Raw genomic sequence first — 18584 nt, 5'->3', positions numbered from 1 at the left:
ATCTAAGAAACCCTTTTAAGCAACTTATGTCAACTTTCTGGTATTTTGCCCATTAAAAGTAGCACAATTTTCCTCACTAATTCTAGTGATATTATTCCTAGTAGCAATTTAGAACATGTGGGTTTAGAAATCCGTGTAGTTGATTTCCTACTTTAACGTAAGGCTCTCTAGACAGGAAAGACTAAAGCCTTTATCCAGGTTCATAGGGTCATAATAGCTCTCGTAACCTGGTCCTTTTCTTTCTTTTTTCTTTTCTTTACTTTTCTTTTCTTTCCTTTTCCTTTTCCTTTTCTTTTTTAAAGATTTTATTTATTTGACAGACAGACAGCACAAGCCGGGGGAGCAGCAGGCCGAGACCGAGGGAGAAGCAGATGCCCTCCTGAGCAGAGAGCCCAACACGGGGCTCAGTGCCAGGACCCTGGGATCATGACCCGAGCCAAAGGCAGATGCTTAACCAACTGAGCCACCCAGGTGCCCCAACATGTTCCTATTCTATGTATTTTTCTATCCTAACAGTATAAGGCCCATCAGTCAATCACGTCGATCAGAGACTCTTTGACTCTGTGTCCCATAAGGTGGACCCACCATATTACACTTTAAGTTAAATAATGATGGATTTTTTTCCAAATGGGAAAACATTTACAGTGATGAATAGACTGTTATACATTTCAAAAATGTTCCCCATTCATCTTCTTCACACTGGTGCCTCCTACTGCTTGCCTGTCAGCACATGCTAGCTGACAACAAAAGGAATGAGCAGGAAGCCAATTAAAATTAATAGAAAAAGTCAGAGATAAGAATAACAAATCGTGCCTCGTCGCTAGCTCATGGTGCTCTTCGGTACCGTATGTTGCATACGTCTAACAGAGAAACATTTTGCTAGCCAAAATGCCCTATCCCATCGAGGACTCCAGACGTAAAGGATAAGTATCCTTCCCCAAATATGAAGGAACCTACCACTATTTCTTCATTGCATTGCAGAATCTTAACAAGAGGGTACCATTTTCGTCTTGTAAAAGGCTAATTTAATCCAGCAGGAGCAAGAATATGGGTGTTGGAGCCCGGTAAATCTGAGTATAAACATCTTCCTAGCTGCATGACTGTGAATACATTGCTTAACTGAATAATTTGAGTTAGTTAAGAATTACATTTGGTTGCTCGTAGGTCATAAAGCAACTGAAATGTGAAAGAGGCTGATTTCTCCCTCAAAAGAAAGAAGTGCAGAGTTCGGTGGTTCAAGATTGGGATGGTGGCTCCTTGATCATTATGTTTCCAGATTCTTCCACTCGGCGTGCCCCCATCATCTTTAGCACATTCTAGGTCACTCATGGTCTAATGTGGCTTTGGAGGCTCTGGTCACCTCTTCTGCTTTCCAAGCAGCAGGAAGGATGAAAGGAGGAAGGACAACAAAAGTTTTCCGGGAAGCCCCACACAGTGACTTCTGTGTATATCTAATTGACGGCTCCTCTCTGCAAGGTAAATGGGAAATGTGATTTTTCCTCTGCACACGCTGCTCAGAATTTGGAAGGAAGGAATCATACTAGATCCTGTGCAGAGAGGCTTAAACAATCCCCAACGTCCATGATTCCCTTCTTTTAGTAACAGAATCACCACCATACCTATCAACCACTAGTTTTCCCTTGGCATGGGGCCGCTAAGTAGAGGTTATATTTTTCAGCCTCTCCTGCAATAAGTTGTGGCCATGTGACTATGATCTTTCTGGACAAACGGGACACAAACTAAAGTGTTGGTGTGGAGTTTCTTTAAAGGAACTGCCTGTCCTTCATCCTCTCTTCCTTCTTCCCACAGGCTGGGGCATATATGTGTAGTGGTGAGCCAGCTTTTACCAAATAGGTGAGGACAGCACCCTGGATGATTCAATGGTGGAGTAACGAGACAGAAGGTACTAGGTCCCTGGATAACTGAGTGAGGCAGAGACGTCTGCCACCCTAGACTTTCTGCTTGTCTCTGTTGTGTTCCGTGAGAGAGATAGAAACCTTCAGCTTGCTCAAAACCACTGTATTTTGTTACCTCTTTCTTACAGCAAGTCAGCCTGTATCCTAAGGAATACAGGCCACTTCTCTATGCCTCAATTTATTTTTCTCTAAAATGGCAATGGCATTATGTACTCCACTGGGTTATAGCAAGAATTAAAATAATATAAGGAAGGCACCTGGCAGGGCTATTAGAAGTGATAGTGACACGCAAATTCGTGGAGCGTTCCATATTTAAACAAAGAAGAAGAAGTAATAGTTAGTAACCTTGGTTTCATGAGAGGATTCTGAGGAGCTGAGTAAAGCACTTGGAGGCAATCAGCAGCTTGCTTCCCCACCAGTACAATTGGGAACTATTCTGTGTGATTGGATTCTTGATTTAGGAACAAAAGCGTAGGAACCATAAATGTCTTGGATTTAAATGTAAGGAAGCTAGTTAAAATGTTTAGAAAATACCTCCTGATGCATTTTTCCCTTCCTAATAATTTGGATTATTTCCCTGCATGAGGTTGGCACGCGGAAACGCAGAATGCAGAGATGATGGATCTCAGTAGGAGACATCGGAATAATACTGCAAAAGATAAGGTAGGACCAGCTTTCTCCTCAGTGGGCTTGAACAGTGGGATCAGGGAAGGCCACAGGAAAGTGTGGGGTTCCTCCCCTGCTGCCATGAGGGGGAAAAACAGCAGGAAGTATAATGCTGAATTGACTAAATTCAATTTGAACTCATAGAGACATAAACATAATTAAAAGTGTTTTTTCCTCCATGCTATTAGCAGAAGTAAAGGCTTGAGTTTAAGATAGAATTCGTTGTAGAAAATAAGGAACATCATATTCTTTTGCACATCTGAGTCACAGCATGCAAACTTCTATCCTGCTGCACGATACTTACAAGGTCAGCACAAAAAAAGCACAAGTATGGTCAATTTCATTTATGAACATAGATTCCATAATCTTAAATAAAACATTGACAAATTTAATCCATTAGGATAGTACAAAGTCTAATACATCACATCCAAGTAGCATTTAGCTCACAAATGCAAGTGTGATAGGATTTTAAATTGGAAGTTTCAGCCAGAAACCCTAAGGCAGTAGATATTAGATAACAAAGTTGTCAGCAGGCCATCTTGTAGGAGTTTCAAAGTAAATGGTCAAAAACGAGTTGCACATTCTCAACCCCCTCACCCTCGGGGGTGTAAAGGTTGCTGTAAAACTTTGTGAAGAGGACTTTTCGGAAGAGAGCTATGCTGTCTCTCTGCTCCCCTCTCTCAGGGAGCAGGGGTACGGGATACTTTCCCCTTCTCAAGTCAAGAGGAAACCATTTCAATGGGACCACCTGGAGACCTTGATCTGTAATTCCTCCAGGTAGTAGGTCAGTGTCGGCCTCATGCCTGGAGCATGGGAAGAGCAGAGATGGGCTGGCTCGCTGTTCAAACCACAGGGGAGGGGGAGAAATGATGATGTCAAGGGGCCTGCACTCCAAGAGTTACTCAGGGTGGAAGATTTCTTTGAAAGAGGGTTTAAACCCTACTAAGTCTTGCCCAAGAGAACAGCTTGGAAGAGCCATGGGACTCCAGCAGAAAGAGCCACCATAGAATGGGCCACCAAAACACAAGAGCTGAGACAGGAGCAGCCAATGGAAGGAAGATGGTGTTGCCGGCGCTGTGGCGGGTACGGCAGAATGTGTCTATTGGGGGCCTGTGCAGAACCCAGAAACACGGCCAAGAAGGAAATAGTCTGAATATTTGCCAATCCCAAAGAACTTGAAACTATTTAATGAAAGTGTTTCTTTCCCAAACCCAAAAGAAAGTTCTTACCTGACTCTTCCAAACCCGAGAGAGCCACCTGGAAGAGGAGGCAATTACCTAGACAGGGAAAGAGAACATAACCATGGCCCTCCCTCCCTCCATTCCTGCTCTAAGTGTTCGTGCAGAAGGTCCAAGGTAGAGGAGAGGAGTTTTCACTTTAATGAAGTTTGGCATTTAGATTATTACATAGAATCAGGCATTCCGCTGCCTGAACTAAAACTGTCATTTATTGTGACCATGGGATCTTTTTATTATCTAAGAGTCATGTGAATGCCTGAGATTCATCAGGACCAGAGAGGAAATCTTCCCCAATGAATAAATTTTAAAGGCACATTGTGAATGAGATCCAAAAAGCATGGAATTTTTAAAAACTGGTAAATTGGGTCCCATCAAAATTAAAACTTTGGAGATGTACCCACACAATGGAATGCTAATCAGGCATAAAAAGGTGTGCACTAGTGACACGTACAATAACATGGACGAATCTTACAAACATTGTGCCCAGTAAAGGAAAGCCAGAGACAAAAGGACATATACTATATGATTTTATTTATATGAAATTCTAGAAAAGGGCATACTAACCTATAGTGACAGGAACCAGATTAGTGATTGCCTGGGGCCATGATGCTCATTGCAGCATTATTCATAATAACAAAAAAATGCAAACAACCCAAATGTCCACCAACTGAGGCATAGATAAATAAAATGTTGTATTTTTTGGTAATAAAAAGGAACGAAATACTGATACGTTCTACAACTTGGATGACCCTTGAAACATTATGCTAAGTGAAAGCAGCTGGACACAAAGGATCACATGTCGTATGACCCCGTTTGTACGAAGTGTCTGGAATAAAGTGTCTGGAATAGGCAGGTCTATAGAGACAGAAGGTGGATCAATGGTTGTCTAGGACTGGGAGAGGTTTGAAGTGAAAAGCGGATGAGGGTTCTTCTGGGGATGATGAAAATATTCCAAAATTGATCATGGTGATGATTGTACTACTCTGTGAATATACTAAAAACCATTGACTTGTACATTTTATTTTATTTTTATTTTTTTAAAGATTTTATTTTTTTAAGTAACCTCTACACCCACCATGGGGCTTGAACTCACAGCCCTGAGATCAGGAGTTGCATGCTCTACCGATTGAGCCAGCCAGGTGCCCACATTGACTTGTACATTTTAAATGGGTGGGTTATATGGCATGTGAATTATCTCTCAATAAAGCTGATTGATGTCCAAAAAATGGAATTGGAGACAACTGGAAATCCTTTTGGGGAAGAGTCAAGTTGGATTCTTACCAATACCATTAAAAATATACATTTTTAGGGGCGCCTGGGTGGCACAGCGGTTAAGCGTCTGCCTTCGGCTCAGGGCATGATCCCAGCGTTATGGGATCGAGCCCCACATCAGGCTCCTCCGCTATGAGCCTGCTTCTTCCTCTCCCACTCCCCCTGCTTGTGTTCCCTCTCTCGCTGGCTGTCTCTATCTCTGTCAAATAAATAAATGAAATAAATATACATTTTTAAAAAGATTTTATTTATTTATTTATTAGAGAGAGAGTGAGTGAGTGAGAGAGAGAGCACACAAGCCAGGGGGGAGTGGCAGAGGGAGAAGGAGAAGCAAGCTCCCCACTAAGCAGGGAGCCTGATGTGGGGCTCCATCCCAGGACCCGGGGATCATGACTTGAGCCGAAGGCAGGCGCTTAACCAACTAAGCCACCCACGCGCCCCTACACATTTTTTTAAAGTAAACTCTATGCCCAACATGGGGTTTGAGTTCACTACCCCAAGATCAAGAGTTACATGCTCTACTGACTGAGCCAGCCAGGCGCCCCAAAAATATATGTTTCTGATTAATTAAAAACCTAAATATAAAAAAATGCTATGAAATTATTAGAAAAAAAAACTATAGAAAAATGTTTATGGCCTTAGGAGTAAGGAAAATCCTGCTGAGGGAGATACAAATAGAAAAAAAACCTTAAAAGAAAGTGATACATTTGACTATATCACTATTAAAAACTTCTATAGAACAATAGATACCATAAGTAAAGCTAAAGGCAGCACACTGAGAAAAAATATTTTTAGTTTATGTATTCGAAATTAAGACTCATAATGTATAAAGATTAGTTTATAGCCTATAGTTAATAAACAAAAAAAAGAAAGAAAATAGGATACCAACAATTTACAAATGGGAAAACACAAATGGCTAATATACATATTAAAACACGCATTTGACCAGTTCTCCCAGGACTCGGAGAAATTTAATTTAAAATAAAAAATTTCAGGGGTGCCCAGCTGGCTCAGTTGGAAGAGCAAATGACTCTTGATCTCAGGGTTGTGAGTTTGAGCCCCATGTTGGGTGTAGAGATTACTTAAAAATAAAATCTTAAAAAAATTTTTTCACCCATTAGATTAGAATTTGAAAGATTGTTAATATTCAGTGTTAGAAGGGATGTGAAAAGCTTTCACAAAGTTGAAATGCCTAATTCTCATAGGAATGTAAATTGGCTCAGACACTTGGGAAGGCAAATGGCAGCACTGACCGAAATTTTAAATGTGTGTATACTATGACCTGTGAGCCCCCTCTCTCAGAACCTGCCACAGTGACGCACAAGTGCACACACTCAGGGCCCTGGGTGGCTCAGTCGGTTAAGCACCTGACTTCTGCTCAGCGCGTGATCTCACGGTCCTTTTGGTCCTGGGATGGAGCCCCAGGTGTGGCTCCCTGGTCTTTGGTCATCGGGAAGTCTGCCTGTCCCTTTCCCCTTCCCAGCCCCTTCTCCACCCCTCCTCCTCCCCCTCCCTGGTTCGTGCCCTCTCTGTTTCTCAAATAAATGAATAAAATATAAAAAAAAAAAAAACCAGAGCAAAAAATGGGGCCCCTGGGTGGCTCGGTCGGTTGAGTGTTTGCCTTTGGCTCGGTCATGATCTCAGGATCCTGGGATCGAGCCCCAAGTCAGGCTCCCCGCCCAGCAGGAGGCCGGCTTCTCCCGCTCCCTCTGCTCCTCCTCCTGCTTTCCTGCTCTTTCTCTCAAATAAATAAATAAAATCTTAGAAAAAAACCAAACAGGTGCACAAGCTGCTCATATAAAGATGTTCATTGCTCATCATAGGACAAATTGGGAAGAAATTTAAAGGTCTAAGTTTATCGGAAGTGGACTGGCTATGAACAATTTAAAAGAAAAGGTTGATATTTATGCGCAGAGAATGACCTCCAGGATTTATTCCTGGTGACAAAACAAAGTTGCCGACCAATATGTTTGGTGTGATACCATTTAGTAAAAACAACCTCACACGAAACAATGTTATCCGCAGGTATATTTAAAACATAAGAGGAAGGGCTGAGATACTACCAAACTGAAAATAATAGCCAATAATAGCATATTACTGAGTGCTTTCTATTAAAAAAAAAAACTGCTCTGAGCCCTCTGAAAGATTTATCTCATGTAATTCTTACAATGACCCTATAAGATGAGTACCACGGTCATCTTCATGATAATGAACTGAAGGTGAGAGAGGTTACATGACTTGTTCAAGTCATGAGTAAGTTGCACGATCAAGATTGAATTTGTAAATAATCTCTCTTATATGTGGAATCTAAAATAGTCAAACTTGTAGAAGAAGGGAGTAAAATGGGGCTAGAGGGGCTGGGGGGGAGGGAAACTGGGAAGTGATGTCACAGAACACAAAGTTTCAGTTACACAAGATAAGTAATTTCTGGAAATCTGTTCTACTGCATAGTGCCTATAACTAGCAATGTTTTATTTTATTTTATTTTATTTTATTTTATTTTATTTTATTTTATTTTATTTTATTTTATTTTATTTTTAAGATTGATTGATTGATTTGAGAGAGAGAGAGCAGAGGGGCAGAGGGAGAGGGAGAAGGAGAGAAGCAGACTCCTGGCTGAGCATGGAGCCCGACAGGGGGCTCAATCCTGGGGACCCTGAGATCATGACTTAAGCCAAAACCAAGAATTGGTACCTTAATCTTCTGAGCCACCCAGGTGTCCCACAATATTGTATTTTATACTTAGATTTTACTAAGAGGGTAGATATTATGTTAAATGTTCTTACCACTCAACAAAAATAATAATAAAGAGGAAGGAAGAAAAATTGGGGGGAGGATGGAAACATCTATGGGCTTGATGGTGGCAATGATCTCACAGGCATATGCTTAATCCCAAACTCAGTGAGTTGTGTGCATTAAATATAAATCTCTTTTTACATGTGAATCATACATCGATAAAGTGTTTCTTTTTTTTAAGAGAAAAAATCAAAACCCAAACCCAAACCAACCAACCGAACAAAAGAGTTGAACTTGGGCAATCTTGCTCCGTAGCTGTAGGTCTTAACTTCAGTTATATGTGGGGGAGGGGAGGGGCGCCTGTGTTACTTTGGCTTTATGTGGGTGGCTCAGTCTGTTAGGCAATTGGCTCTTGATTTCGGCTCAGGTCATGATCGCAGGGTTGTGAGATCAGGCCCTGTATCATACTCCACGCTCAGTGGGGAGTCTGCTTGAGGTTCTCTCTCCCTCTCCCTCTGCCCCCCACCCCCACTCTCTCACTCTCTCTCTAAAATAAGCAAATAAATCTTTAAAAAATTAAAAAAAATATATGTGGGGAGAGGGAACTAGCATTGGGATGGTGGTAAAAGGAACCATGGCCTAATTTGTAATGTCTTTATTTTGTTTAAAGGTGCATTAATTTTTTTTAAGATTTTTTTTTTTTTTTTATTTGAGTGAGAGAGAATGAGTGAGAGAGAGAGCAGGGAGCCATACATGGAACTTGATCCTGGGACCCCAGGATCATGACTTGAGCTGAAGGCAGACGCTTAACTGACTGAGCCACCCAGGTGCCCTGTAAAAGTGCATTAATTAAAAAAAAAAAAGTAAAGGTGAAATGAATTTTTTGCGTCAGAATTTATTTAAAAAAGGAATATGGCAATTTATTAATTATTATAGAAGGTGAAAGAGATAACTCTGATCCCACTGTGTTATTCTTAGAAATGACATCAGCGGGGCGCCTGGGTGGCGCAGTCATTAAGCGTCTGCCTTCGGCTCAGGGCGTGATCCCGGCATTCTGGGATCGAGCCCCACATCACGCTCCTCGGCTGGGAGCCTGCGTCTTCCTCTCCCACTCCCCCTGCTTGTGTTCCCTCTCTCACTGGCTGTCTCTCTCTGTGTCAAATAAATAAAAAAAATCTTTAAAAATAAAAAATAAAATTAAAAAAAAAGAAATGACACATCAGCATAGGCTTTTTCCTTTTTTTTTTTTTTTAAGACTTTATTTATTTATTTGTCAGAAAGAGAGAGCACAAGCAGGGGGAGCAGCAGACAGAAGGAGAGGGAGAAACACGCTCCCCACTGAGCAAAGAGCCTGACTTGGGACTTGATCCCAGGACGCTGAGATCAGGGCCTGAGACAAAGGCAGACACTCAACCAACTGAGCCACCTAGGCATCCCAACATAGGCTTTTTCCAAAGCACTTTAGAAACTGCAGATGACCACTCTCTGACATGACAACTTAAAATATGATGAATAAAAAAATTTATGATGAATAAAATGCATTCAATTTAGAAACTAGAGTACACTAAAATTGAGGTTAAGACAAAACTCAAGTACCTCTTTCTTCAGTCTTACCGTAACCTGTTTCAACTTCTCTCCTGCCCCTACACCTTCCAGTAGAAGAAATCCGTGCTCTATTTCCTGTCCATGTTTTGCTGAATTTTCTCCCATTTTATCCTCTGCCCAAGATGCTTGCACCCTCACCTCCTTGGGTCACTCAATCCTGCAGGGAGCCGTCTGTGCCTAGGTCAATGCATAGCACGGAGGCCTTTAATATGTGTTATTAGACCTTGGAATGATTACCTTAGAAGTCTTCTCAACAGATCAGGACCAGAAATTGAATCATTCTGTTAAAGGAAGAAATCACAAAATGAGACCTACACTTACTTTAAATATTGCATTTTAACTTCGAGCATATTTATATATATTCACTCATCACCGTTTGATGTAAGGCAAGGCTGAGAATGAGTCCTCTGTTTGGGGCTCTGCATTGTCCTTCTTGCGCAACCTACACCCGTGATATGCATTTTGATGATTTCAATTTGGGGTTTCCTTTTTTTTTTTTTTTTTATTAGTAGACTCCACACCCAGTGCGGGGCTTGAACTCAAGGACCCTGAGGTCCAGAGTCTCATGCTACACCAATTGAGCCAGCCAGGCCCCCGCTTTGGGTTTCTTTAAAGTGGAACAAGAACTTTAACACCCCTGAGAAGGCAATCTGTGTGCAGGACTTGAAATTACTGTGCTTAGAATTATTTACCCAACTTTTTACAATTGTTTTGCCCACACTTATTTCAATGGTAGTTTTGTTTTTGTTTTTCTGTTTTTCTGTTTCTCCATGACTCAGCTTTTACTGGATCTTTTCAAAGCACTCCACTTAGTTTAGGAAAAAAAACCTTAATGAAATGCTGCAAACATACAGGAGAGAAACAGAAGGAACACCTGTGCCCACATTCAGCTGTATGAGTGCTAACATTTTGCTGAAGTTGCTTCAGAGTTTTCAAAAAGGAATAAACATTACAGAGAGAGTTGAAACCTCCTAAGGGCACTCCACACTGATTTTGTTTCTATTCCACCCTCCCATCCAGCACCGCTATCCTGAATTCAGCATTTACCTTACTCATCTGTGTTGTTTGTTTGTTTGTTTACTTGGGGGGGAGGGGCGGACGGAGAGGGAGAGAGAGCATCCATAGCAGACTCCCCAGGGAGTGTGGAGCCAGATGCAGGGCTGAGATGACCCTGAGATCAGGACCTGAGCTGAAATCAAAAGTTGGACACTCAGCCGACCGCGCCACCCAGGCACTACCCCACATGTGTTTTTATACTCATGACATATGTGTGCCAGTAAATACATGCTTTGTTTTACATCCTTGGAATCTATCTGTAAATGGTGTCACACTGCACGCATGATTCTGCAACTTGATTTTTTTCTCTCATCGTTATGTTTGCGATTAGTCCTTGTTGCTATACAGAGCTCTAGTGGATACATTTGCATTCAACTCATAGTGTTTTGTCAATATTCCAAAACTTGATGTTTTTCTCTCGTTGAGCATTTGAGTTATTTCCATTTTTTTCCATTGCAAACAACACTACAGCGATCATTCCTTCATAAATTTTCGTGAAGATATACGTGGGAGTTTCTGTAGCCTAGGAAATATAACAAGAAATGGAATTTGGGGGTCTAAGGGCATGCGTATCTTTAAAAGTATATCAACAACTTATTTTCTACCGCGGTTTTGGAGTTGATGCTCTCTCTAGCAGTGTGTGGGGGGTCATTGCTCCGTACCCAACATTCACCCTATCATTCTTTCAGGCTTTTTCACAGTGAGATAGGTGTGGAATGGTATCTCAAGTGATTTTAATTTACCCAATCAGTAATGAGGTTTATTATCTTTTCATATGTGTATTAGCCATCCAGAAGTCTTCTAGGAATTGCTTGTTTCTGTCCTTTGCGCATTTCTCTGTTATCTCTTATTCTTGACTTGTAGAAATTTTTGTTAAATTCCGGATACCTAGCCTAGTCGATTAAATGAATTGCAAATATCTTTCTCAGATCGCAGCTCATAATTTATCTTTGCTCATGTCATCTTTTCTTTTTTTAAAAGATTTTTAAATAAATCTCTGCACCCAACATGGGGCTCGAACTCACGACCCTGAGATCAAGAATCACACAGTCCTCTAACTGAACCAGCCGGGTGCCCCTGTTCATGTCATCTTTTGTTGAATAAATGTTTCTAAATTATAGGTAATCACATTTATCAATCTTTTCTGTCATGGTTTTTGCTTTTGGGTTTTAAGAAATACTTGCTTATTCTGAGAAAAAGGTTCTCCTAACATTCTCTTCAAAATGTTTTAAAGCTTTATTTCTAATGTTTAGGTCTTTATTGCACTTTGATATGGTTTTCACTATGGTGTGGGGGTAGGGAACTAGCTTTCTTTTTTTTGTATATACACGACCGTCTTACTCCAGGTTCTCTGAAAAATAGAACCCAAGGCACCACCTCTTTTTTTTCTTTTTAAGGATTTTGTTTATTTATTTGACAGAGAGAGACAGCCAGCGAGAGAGGGAACACAAGCAGGGGGAGTGGAGAGGAAGAAGCAGCCTCCCAGCGGAGGAGCCTAATGTGGGGCTCGATCCCAGAACACCGGGATCACGCCCTGAGCCGAAGGCAGACGCTTAACCGCTGCGCCCCCCATGTGCCCCGCAAGGCACCACCTCTTGCTGAGGTACTGAAAGGAGCAATCCCAAGGCAGCAAGAGTTAAGGAGAAGGGAAACAGGAGGAGAAGAAAAGAAAACAAGTATAGTTGATATGTTACCAAGCTGGCCATAGCGTCCCAAGGAAATCCAGCCTTGGTCACACAGGACATCTTTCCAACATGTTCTGTGTATGTTCTGTGTACACACCACACCCCAGAACAGTTCAGCAGAGAGAGGGGGAAGGGCAAACCATTTATCTGCCAGATCCTCTTTTCTCCTCCCCATTCTTGGTTGAAGTTTACTCCACTGGAATTTAACCGACTTCTGGGTTGACTTACACATTTTGTCTGTATCGCCAGTGGGCAAACCAGTCTCCAGCGCTGTTGTATGGAGCTCGATGCTTTGTCTGAGCCTGACAGTGATGGAAGAGGCACATCCTCCATGATTTTGGTAGGGTGAGTCCAAAGCACCAGAACCACTTTGTCTTCTGCTGTGTCGGGAGCAATGGAAGCCCCACCGAAGCGAGGCTCTCACTCTGCAGCGAGATTGAGACAACTGCAAGTATTAGAGGAAGAAACGTCAATAGCTTCTGGGGCTTCCAGGGGCAGGTGGGTCCAGGTATATTATTTGAATTCTTTACAACCTATTTTCTCATAATTGAATAGTTCATTCTCCACCCCCCACCCCCCCATTATAACGCCACTGGGGAATATATCAAGTCTGCATATTCACAGACCTCTTTCCAGTGTTTCTTTTCTATTCTATTCACCAACGTGTCTATCCTCAAGCCAGGGTCATGCTGTGTTAACTGTAACGTTAAAATAAGTTGATAGCTGGTGCGGCAGTCTATTTTGTTCTCATCTTCAAAACCGTCTTATCCTTTTTCTCTCCTACATGAATTTTAAGACCAGTCTGTTTAGTTTCACAAATAGTCATATTTGGATTTTATTTAAAATTATATTGAATTGGGGGGCGCCTGGGTAGCGCAGTTGTTAAGCGGCTGCCTTCAGCTCAGGGTGTGGTCTCGGGGTCCTGGGATCAAGCCCCGCATCAGGCTCCTCTGCTGGGAGCCTGCTTCTTCCTCTCCCACTCCCCCTGCTTGTGTTCCCTCTCTCTCTGGCTGTCTCTCTCTGTCAAATAAACAAATAAAATCTAAAAAAAAAAAAAAACCAAAACAGGAGATACCCTGGGTAGAGACCCAGTCTGGTCACTAGAAAGAAAGATCTCTTGCTTTAAAAAAAAAAATTATATTGAATTTATGAACTAATTTGGGAGGAATTTACATGTTTATGACATTGAACCTTCCAATTCATGAACCTGGTAGATCTCTCCATTTATTCAGTCTCTCTCTGTGTGTATGTACACGTGTTCTTCAATTTTGTAATTTGCTTCACAATGATACTTTTTGCTAGTAATCTTATTTTTGTCCTTATTGTAAATGGAATATTTGTTCTTACCACAAGTTCTGATTATTTATTGATGTTGAAAGACTACTAATTTCTCTGTATTTTTTTTAAAGATTTTATTTATTAATTTGACACAGAGAGACAGGCAGCGAGAGAGGGAACCACAAGCAGGGGGAGTGGGAGAGGAAGAAGCAGGCTCCTAGCGGAGGAGCCTGATGTGGGACTCGATCCCAGAACGCCGTGATCACGCCCTGAGCCGAAGGCAGACGCTTAACGACTGAGCCACGCAGGCGCCCCTAATTTCTCCGTATTAATCCTTAATACAGCAAGTTTGCTAAACTCCCTTATTAGTTTTAATAGATTCTATTCTGTGGATTATCTTGGGATTTTATATGTAATCAATCACGTTATTTGTAAATAAGGGCAATGGCCTTCTAATCTTAGTTTTAAAGATCTTTAGAAATCATTAATGAGTGTTACATTTTGTTGATTTTTTTTGGAATGGTCAGGTTCCCCCTTAACCTGGTCACATGGTATGCTACATCAGTAGATTTTAGGGTGTTGCACTTCCTCCTGTTTGGGGATAACCAGCTCGGTCTTCAAAGAAACAATCCTCTTTCTCTTCACATCCATATTACATTGCTATATGTAACTTTAAATTAAATGATATTTTATAATTTAAGTACATCTGGCATCATTAGGTTATGAAATCAAATACAGCTGACCCCGGGTGGGCATAAAACTCACGTGCACGGCAGCCCATTACCTACAAGGATGACACTGATGGTTCTTTTTCTTTTTTTTAAGATTTTATTTTTAAGTAATCTGTCTACCCAACATGGGGCTCGAATTTACAACCCTGAGATCAAGAGTCACAGGCTCCACCAACTGAGCCACCCAGGCGCCCCCGATGGTTCTTTTAAAAACAGAATGGAGAGTATCATTTAAGTGGAAGTCAATTTAAAAAGTGTCCACTGGGTAGCTGGGTGGCTCAGTCAGTTAAGTGTCTGCCTTCAGCTCAGGTCATGATCCCAGGGTCCTGGGATCGAGTCCGTCATCGGGCTCCCTGCTCAGCGGGGAGTCTGCTTCTCCCTCTCCCTCTGCCTGCAGCTTCCCCAGCTTGTGCTCTCTCTCTCAAATGAATAAAGAAAATCTTTAAAAATAATTTTTAAAAAAGGTGTTCACTGTTTAAGGAAACCAGTGGTTGTGGTGACAAATTGTATGCTTTATAAGTCAACATGAGTTGTCTCCATTCAACTAAATTCAAGAAATAGTTATCGGGAAACTACATTAAGTATCATGTTAGGCATCGTGGTTAAACACGAAGGTGAAACAAACAGTTCCTGGGGTGCCTGGTTGGCTCAGTTGGTAGGGTGTGTGGCTCTTGATCTTGGGGTTGTGAGTTTAAGCCCCATGTTGGTTGTAGAGTTTACTAATAAAAAAAACGAAAACAGAGACAAACCAAATAGTTCCTGTTCACAAAATATTTTCCAATCTAGTAGAGAGGTTAAGACCAAGTGCATACATACATAATCATGATACAGAAAGAGTAAGAAGGATGTCTAGGATGTACAAAAACTGCCATGGAGGAGAGGTGTAACTGGGGAAAAGGAATGATCACGAAAGGAGTCTTAGAGTAGGCAGATTATGCAGCGAACGAAGAAAGCTGTTAGACCATTGATGTCCATACCAGCCAGACCCTTTAATTCCTGCCTGTCAGTGGTTGCCTTGAGAGCAATGAGAGCTATCTGCCCTGATCGCGCACAGATTCTCCGTCTCTGCCCGGCCCTTTCAGATGAAAGGTCCGCACCCTAACCCCTGGAACTGGTGAATAAGTTATTTTATAAGGCAAGGGAGAACTAAGATTGAATATGGAAATAGATTTGCTAATCAGTTGACCTTTAAATGTGGAGATTATCCTGGATTATCCTGATGGGCGCAGGGTAATCACAACAGAGCTCAGAAGTGAAAGAGGAAAGCGGGAGAGTTACTGCCCAAGGGATACAGCCTGAGAAAGACTTGACCTGTCCTTGCTGGCTTTGAAGACGGAAGGAGGTCAGTAGCCAAAGAAAGACGGTAGCCTCTAGAGGCTGGAAAAGCTAAGGACACGGATTCTTTCCTAGAGCCTCCAGAGGAAAACCCAGCCTGGAGACAGCTTGATTTTAGCCCAATGGGTCCCATTTGAGACTTCAGACCTGCAGAACTGTAACATAGTAAATCTGTGTTATTTTAAGCCCCCAAGTTTGTGGCAATTTGTTACAGCAGCAATAAGAAGCTAACACAAAAGTGTAATAAAGTTAATCAGGAGAAAGAACAGGTTTTGAAGGAAAGCTCATGGTTTTATTCTTGCAGAGCTGAGGAGCTGGTGGTTATTTGTGAAAGGGCCAGAATTTCTGTCCATTGGAAATGTGGGTTTGGCTCTCAGAAAAGACGTTGGGATCTGGGATCCTAGAATCATCTCATGGAGGAGGCACTTGACATCTAAAGCATGCGTGAGATGGCTTGAAAGAGAAAACGTAGAGCAGTGTTGCACAATAGAAATATAACACAAACCATGAATGTGAGCCACATTTGCAATTTAAATTTTTCAGTAACCATGTTAAATACATTAAAAAGGAACAGATAAAACTAAATTTTAGGGGCGCCTGGGTGGCACAGCGGTTAAGCGTCTGCCTTTGGCTCAGGGCGTGATCCCGGCATTATCGGATCGAGCCCCACATCAGGCTCCTCCACTGGGAGCCTGCTTCTTCCTCTCCCACTCCCCCTGCTTGTGTTCCCTCTCTCGCTGGCTGTCTCTATCTCTGTCGAATAAATAAATAAAATCTTTAAAAAAAAAAAACAACACTAAATTTTAATGGCATATTTAGTTGTACTCAACATAACTCAATTATTATCATTTCAACATATAATTACTATAAAACTTATTAATGAGATATTTTATATTCTTTTTTTTTGGTATGAAGTCTTTAAAATCTGGTATGCATCTTATACTTATGGCACGTTTCAGTCCAGTCTATCTATAATTAATTTCAAGGGCTCTATAACCATCCCGTGGTTGGTGGCTACTCTACTGGGCAGCGGTGTTTAGAGAAAGAACAGACACAAAGGATGGAGCCTGGAGAGATATCCGCATTTAGGAGACAGGAGGAGGGAAAGCACCCAGGGAATGAGTAGACAGAAGGAGGAGAATCAGGAAGTGCAAGCTTTCAAAATCCAAAGGAATTTTACTTAGGGAAACGTGGGGGGTGAGGGGTGGGAAGCATCACATGCTCTTTTTCTTTAGGGCTCTGGCTCATTCAACTCTTTCATTTTAGAGGGTTTCCCCTGTCTGTAGTGAAGCTCTACCCTACAAAGTCACTTTCCTTTGCTCTCGCTTTAATAGTCTCATATATACATCTAGCCATAAATTTAGGGGCTCAAACATTGGTGGCTGGGGTAACAGGGTGAATAGGGAAAAAAGAAAGGAGCACTGAGGTGGCATGAGGTTGTTGGAGGATGTGATGATTTGGAACAGGTGCCTGGTGGGAGTAAGATGGAGATCATGTTACCATGACAACTGATTATTTCATTGGTCCAATGACCAGTTGCCATGGTGACAAAATCTTTGTGTCAGTGTGACATGGATCCCAAGGGAGAAGATGCTTGTGCAAAGGACCCTTTGCTCATTGGTAAAGCTTTTATATTTGCAATAATTCCTGCATTGCTTGATGAAACCTCCCCCAGGAACTTCAATCAACATTGATGGCCCCCTCCTCCTTCCTGTTCATTTATAGCAACCACCGCTTGCAAACTGCACACATTTTCATTGTTCATGTTCTATATAGTGTTTTCTTATCTGATAGTCTTTAATTATTTTAGCAATTTATCTCTTTCTCCTACGTAGGTATAATCCTGTTGAAGGCAGGGATCATTCTTATAATTCAGTGTGTTTTCAGAGGACTGGGGGTAATTGGAAAAAAGGAGACCTTTGGGCCAGACAGATTCGTGTTTACATACCACCCCTGCTTCTGCCATTGGCCGATTGTGTGGCCTTAGGAAAGTCATTTTCTCTTGCTGAGATTGAGTTTTCTTCTCTACAACGGGGATAATAAAACTTGCATTGCAGGGTTGCTGTGATGGTTACAGATAACCTAAGTAAAGTAGCTGGCCTGCAGTAGGGACTCAATAAATAGTCCTGGTTATTATCACATGACGCCCAGCCCAGTCCCGAATGCCGTGATTAGCACTTAGTAATACCTGATGAATAAGACGACAATGATGACGGATGATAGGATAACGGTAGGACTAGATTTAATCTCCTGCATCCTTAAAGATCACTTGTCCTGTGATGGCCCAACTATACCTCAGTTGCTTGATTCTCTCTTTTTTTTTTTTCAGCTGAAAGGTCTCACATTTATTACTGAACCGACCTACTGCTGTAGAGGCATAGTAACAGAGGAAAATCATTTCCCTGATAAACATGTCTATTGGCCAGGTGGGAGGGATGTTTACCGACAGATAGGACAGGGACATCTTCCTGCAGCTTAAATATGTGTGCCAGTTAGGTGTGTCATTTCATGATGTGTGATGCCTTATAGACCCAGCCTGGTTCTTCTCCAGTGCCTCCTCCTGGAGTTGTACCTGATTTTATCACCAGTTTTCACCCGAATCCACTGGGGAATGGGATGATTCTGCTTTTGTTTCATGGCCAGGTATCGCTTGATTCCAAATGTCTTGTGAGAAGACGTGGCAAAGATCAGTGGGCCGTACACACCAGGATGGCGGCGGAAAGGGGAAAGCGCGGCTGCCATTCTTAACGTGCAGCCCAAGGTATGCTGATTTTAACTTCTCAGGAGAAAACCTTTTTAAGTATTTCATTAGAAAAAGTAGAGGAGAGATAACCAGAGATTTTGTGCCTCCTTGATAGAAGAACATACTACCAGTGCAGTAGTTGTGCCAAAAAAGAAAAAAAAAAAGTCACACATGAATATGTCATTCAGCCTCTAGACCCAGCTACGGATTTGTAGGAAACACAGGGCAGAGCACATGTGAAAAACCACCACAGGGAAGCAATCACCAAGATCCAGACTGTGAGAAATACCACAGGAAAAATAGTGTAGTTTCCTCAATAAACA

At 41.8% G+C, this 18584-nt stretch overlaps 1 protein-coding gene across 1 annotated transcript; it reads right to left on the bottom strand.

Moving 5' to 3' along the window:
* Nucleotides 1-18041: 18041 nt before the first annotated feature.
* On the bottom strand, nt 18042-18260 carry LOC100473570 (60S ribosomal protein L39). The gene has a single exon (XM_002927411.3). The coding sequence runs from the start codon at nt 18258-18260 to the stop codon at nt 18042-18044; it is 219 nt and encodes a 72-aa protein (XP_002927457.1).
* Between the last annotated feature and the right edge of the window lie 324 nt (nt 18261-18584).

Source organism: Ailuropoda melanoleuca, chromosome 2, assembly GCF_002007445.2.
Source record: "Ailuropoda melanoleuca isolate Jingjing chromosome 2, ASM200744v2, whole genome shotgun sequence".
In the NCBI taxonomy this organism is placed as follows: domain Eukaryota; kingdom Metazoa; phylum Chordata; class Mammalia; order Carnivora; family Ursidae; genus Ailuropoda; species Ailuropoda melanoleuca.
This window is presented reverse-complemented; position numbering and strand designations above follow the sequence as displayed.

Coding starts and splice junctions, on each gene's coding strand:
- LOC100473570 (XM_002927411.3), bottom strand. CDS start 18,260: ATGGCAGCCGCGCTTTCCCCTTTCCGCCGCCATCCTGGTGTGTACGGC.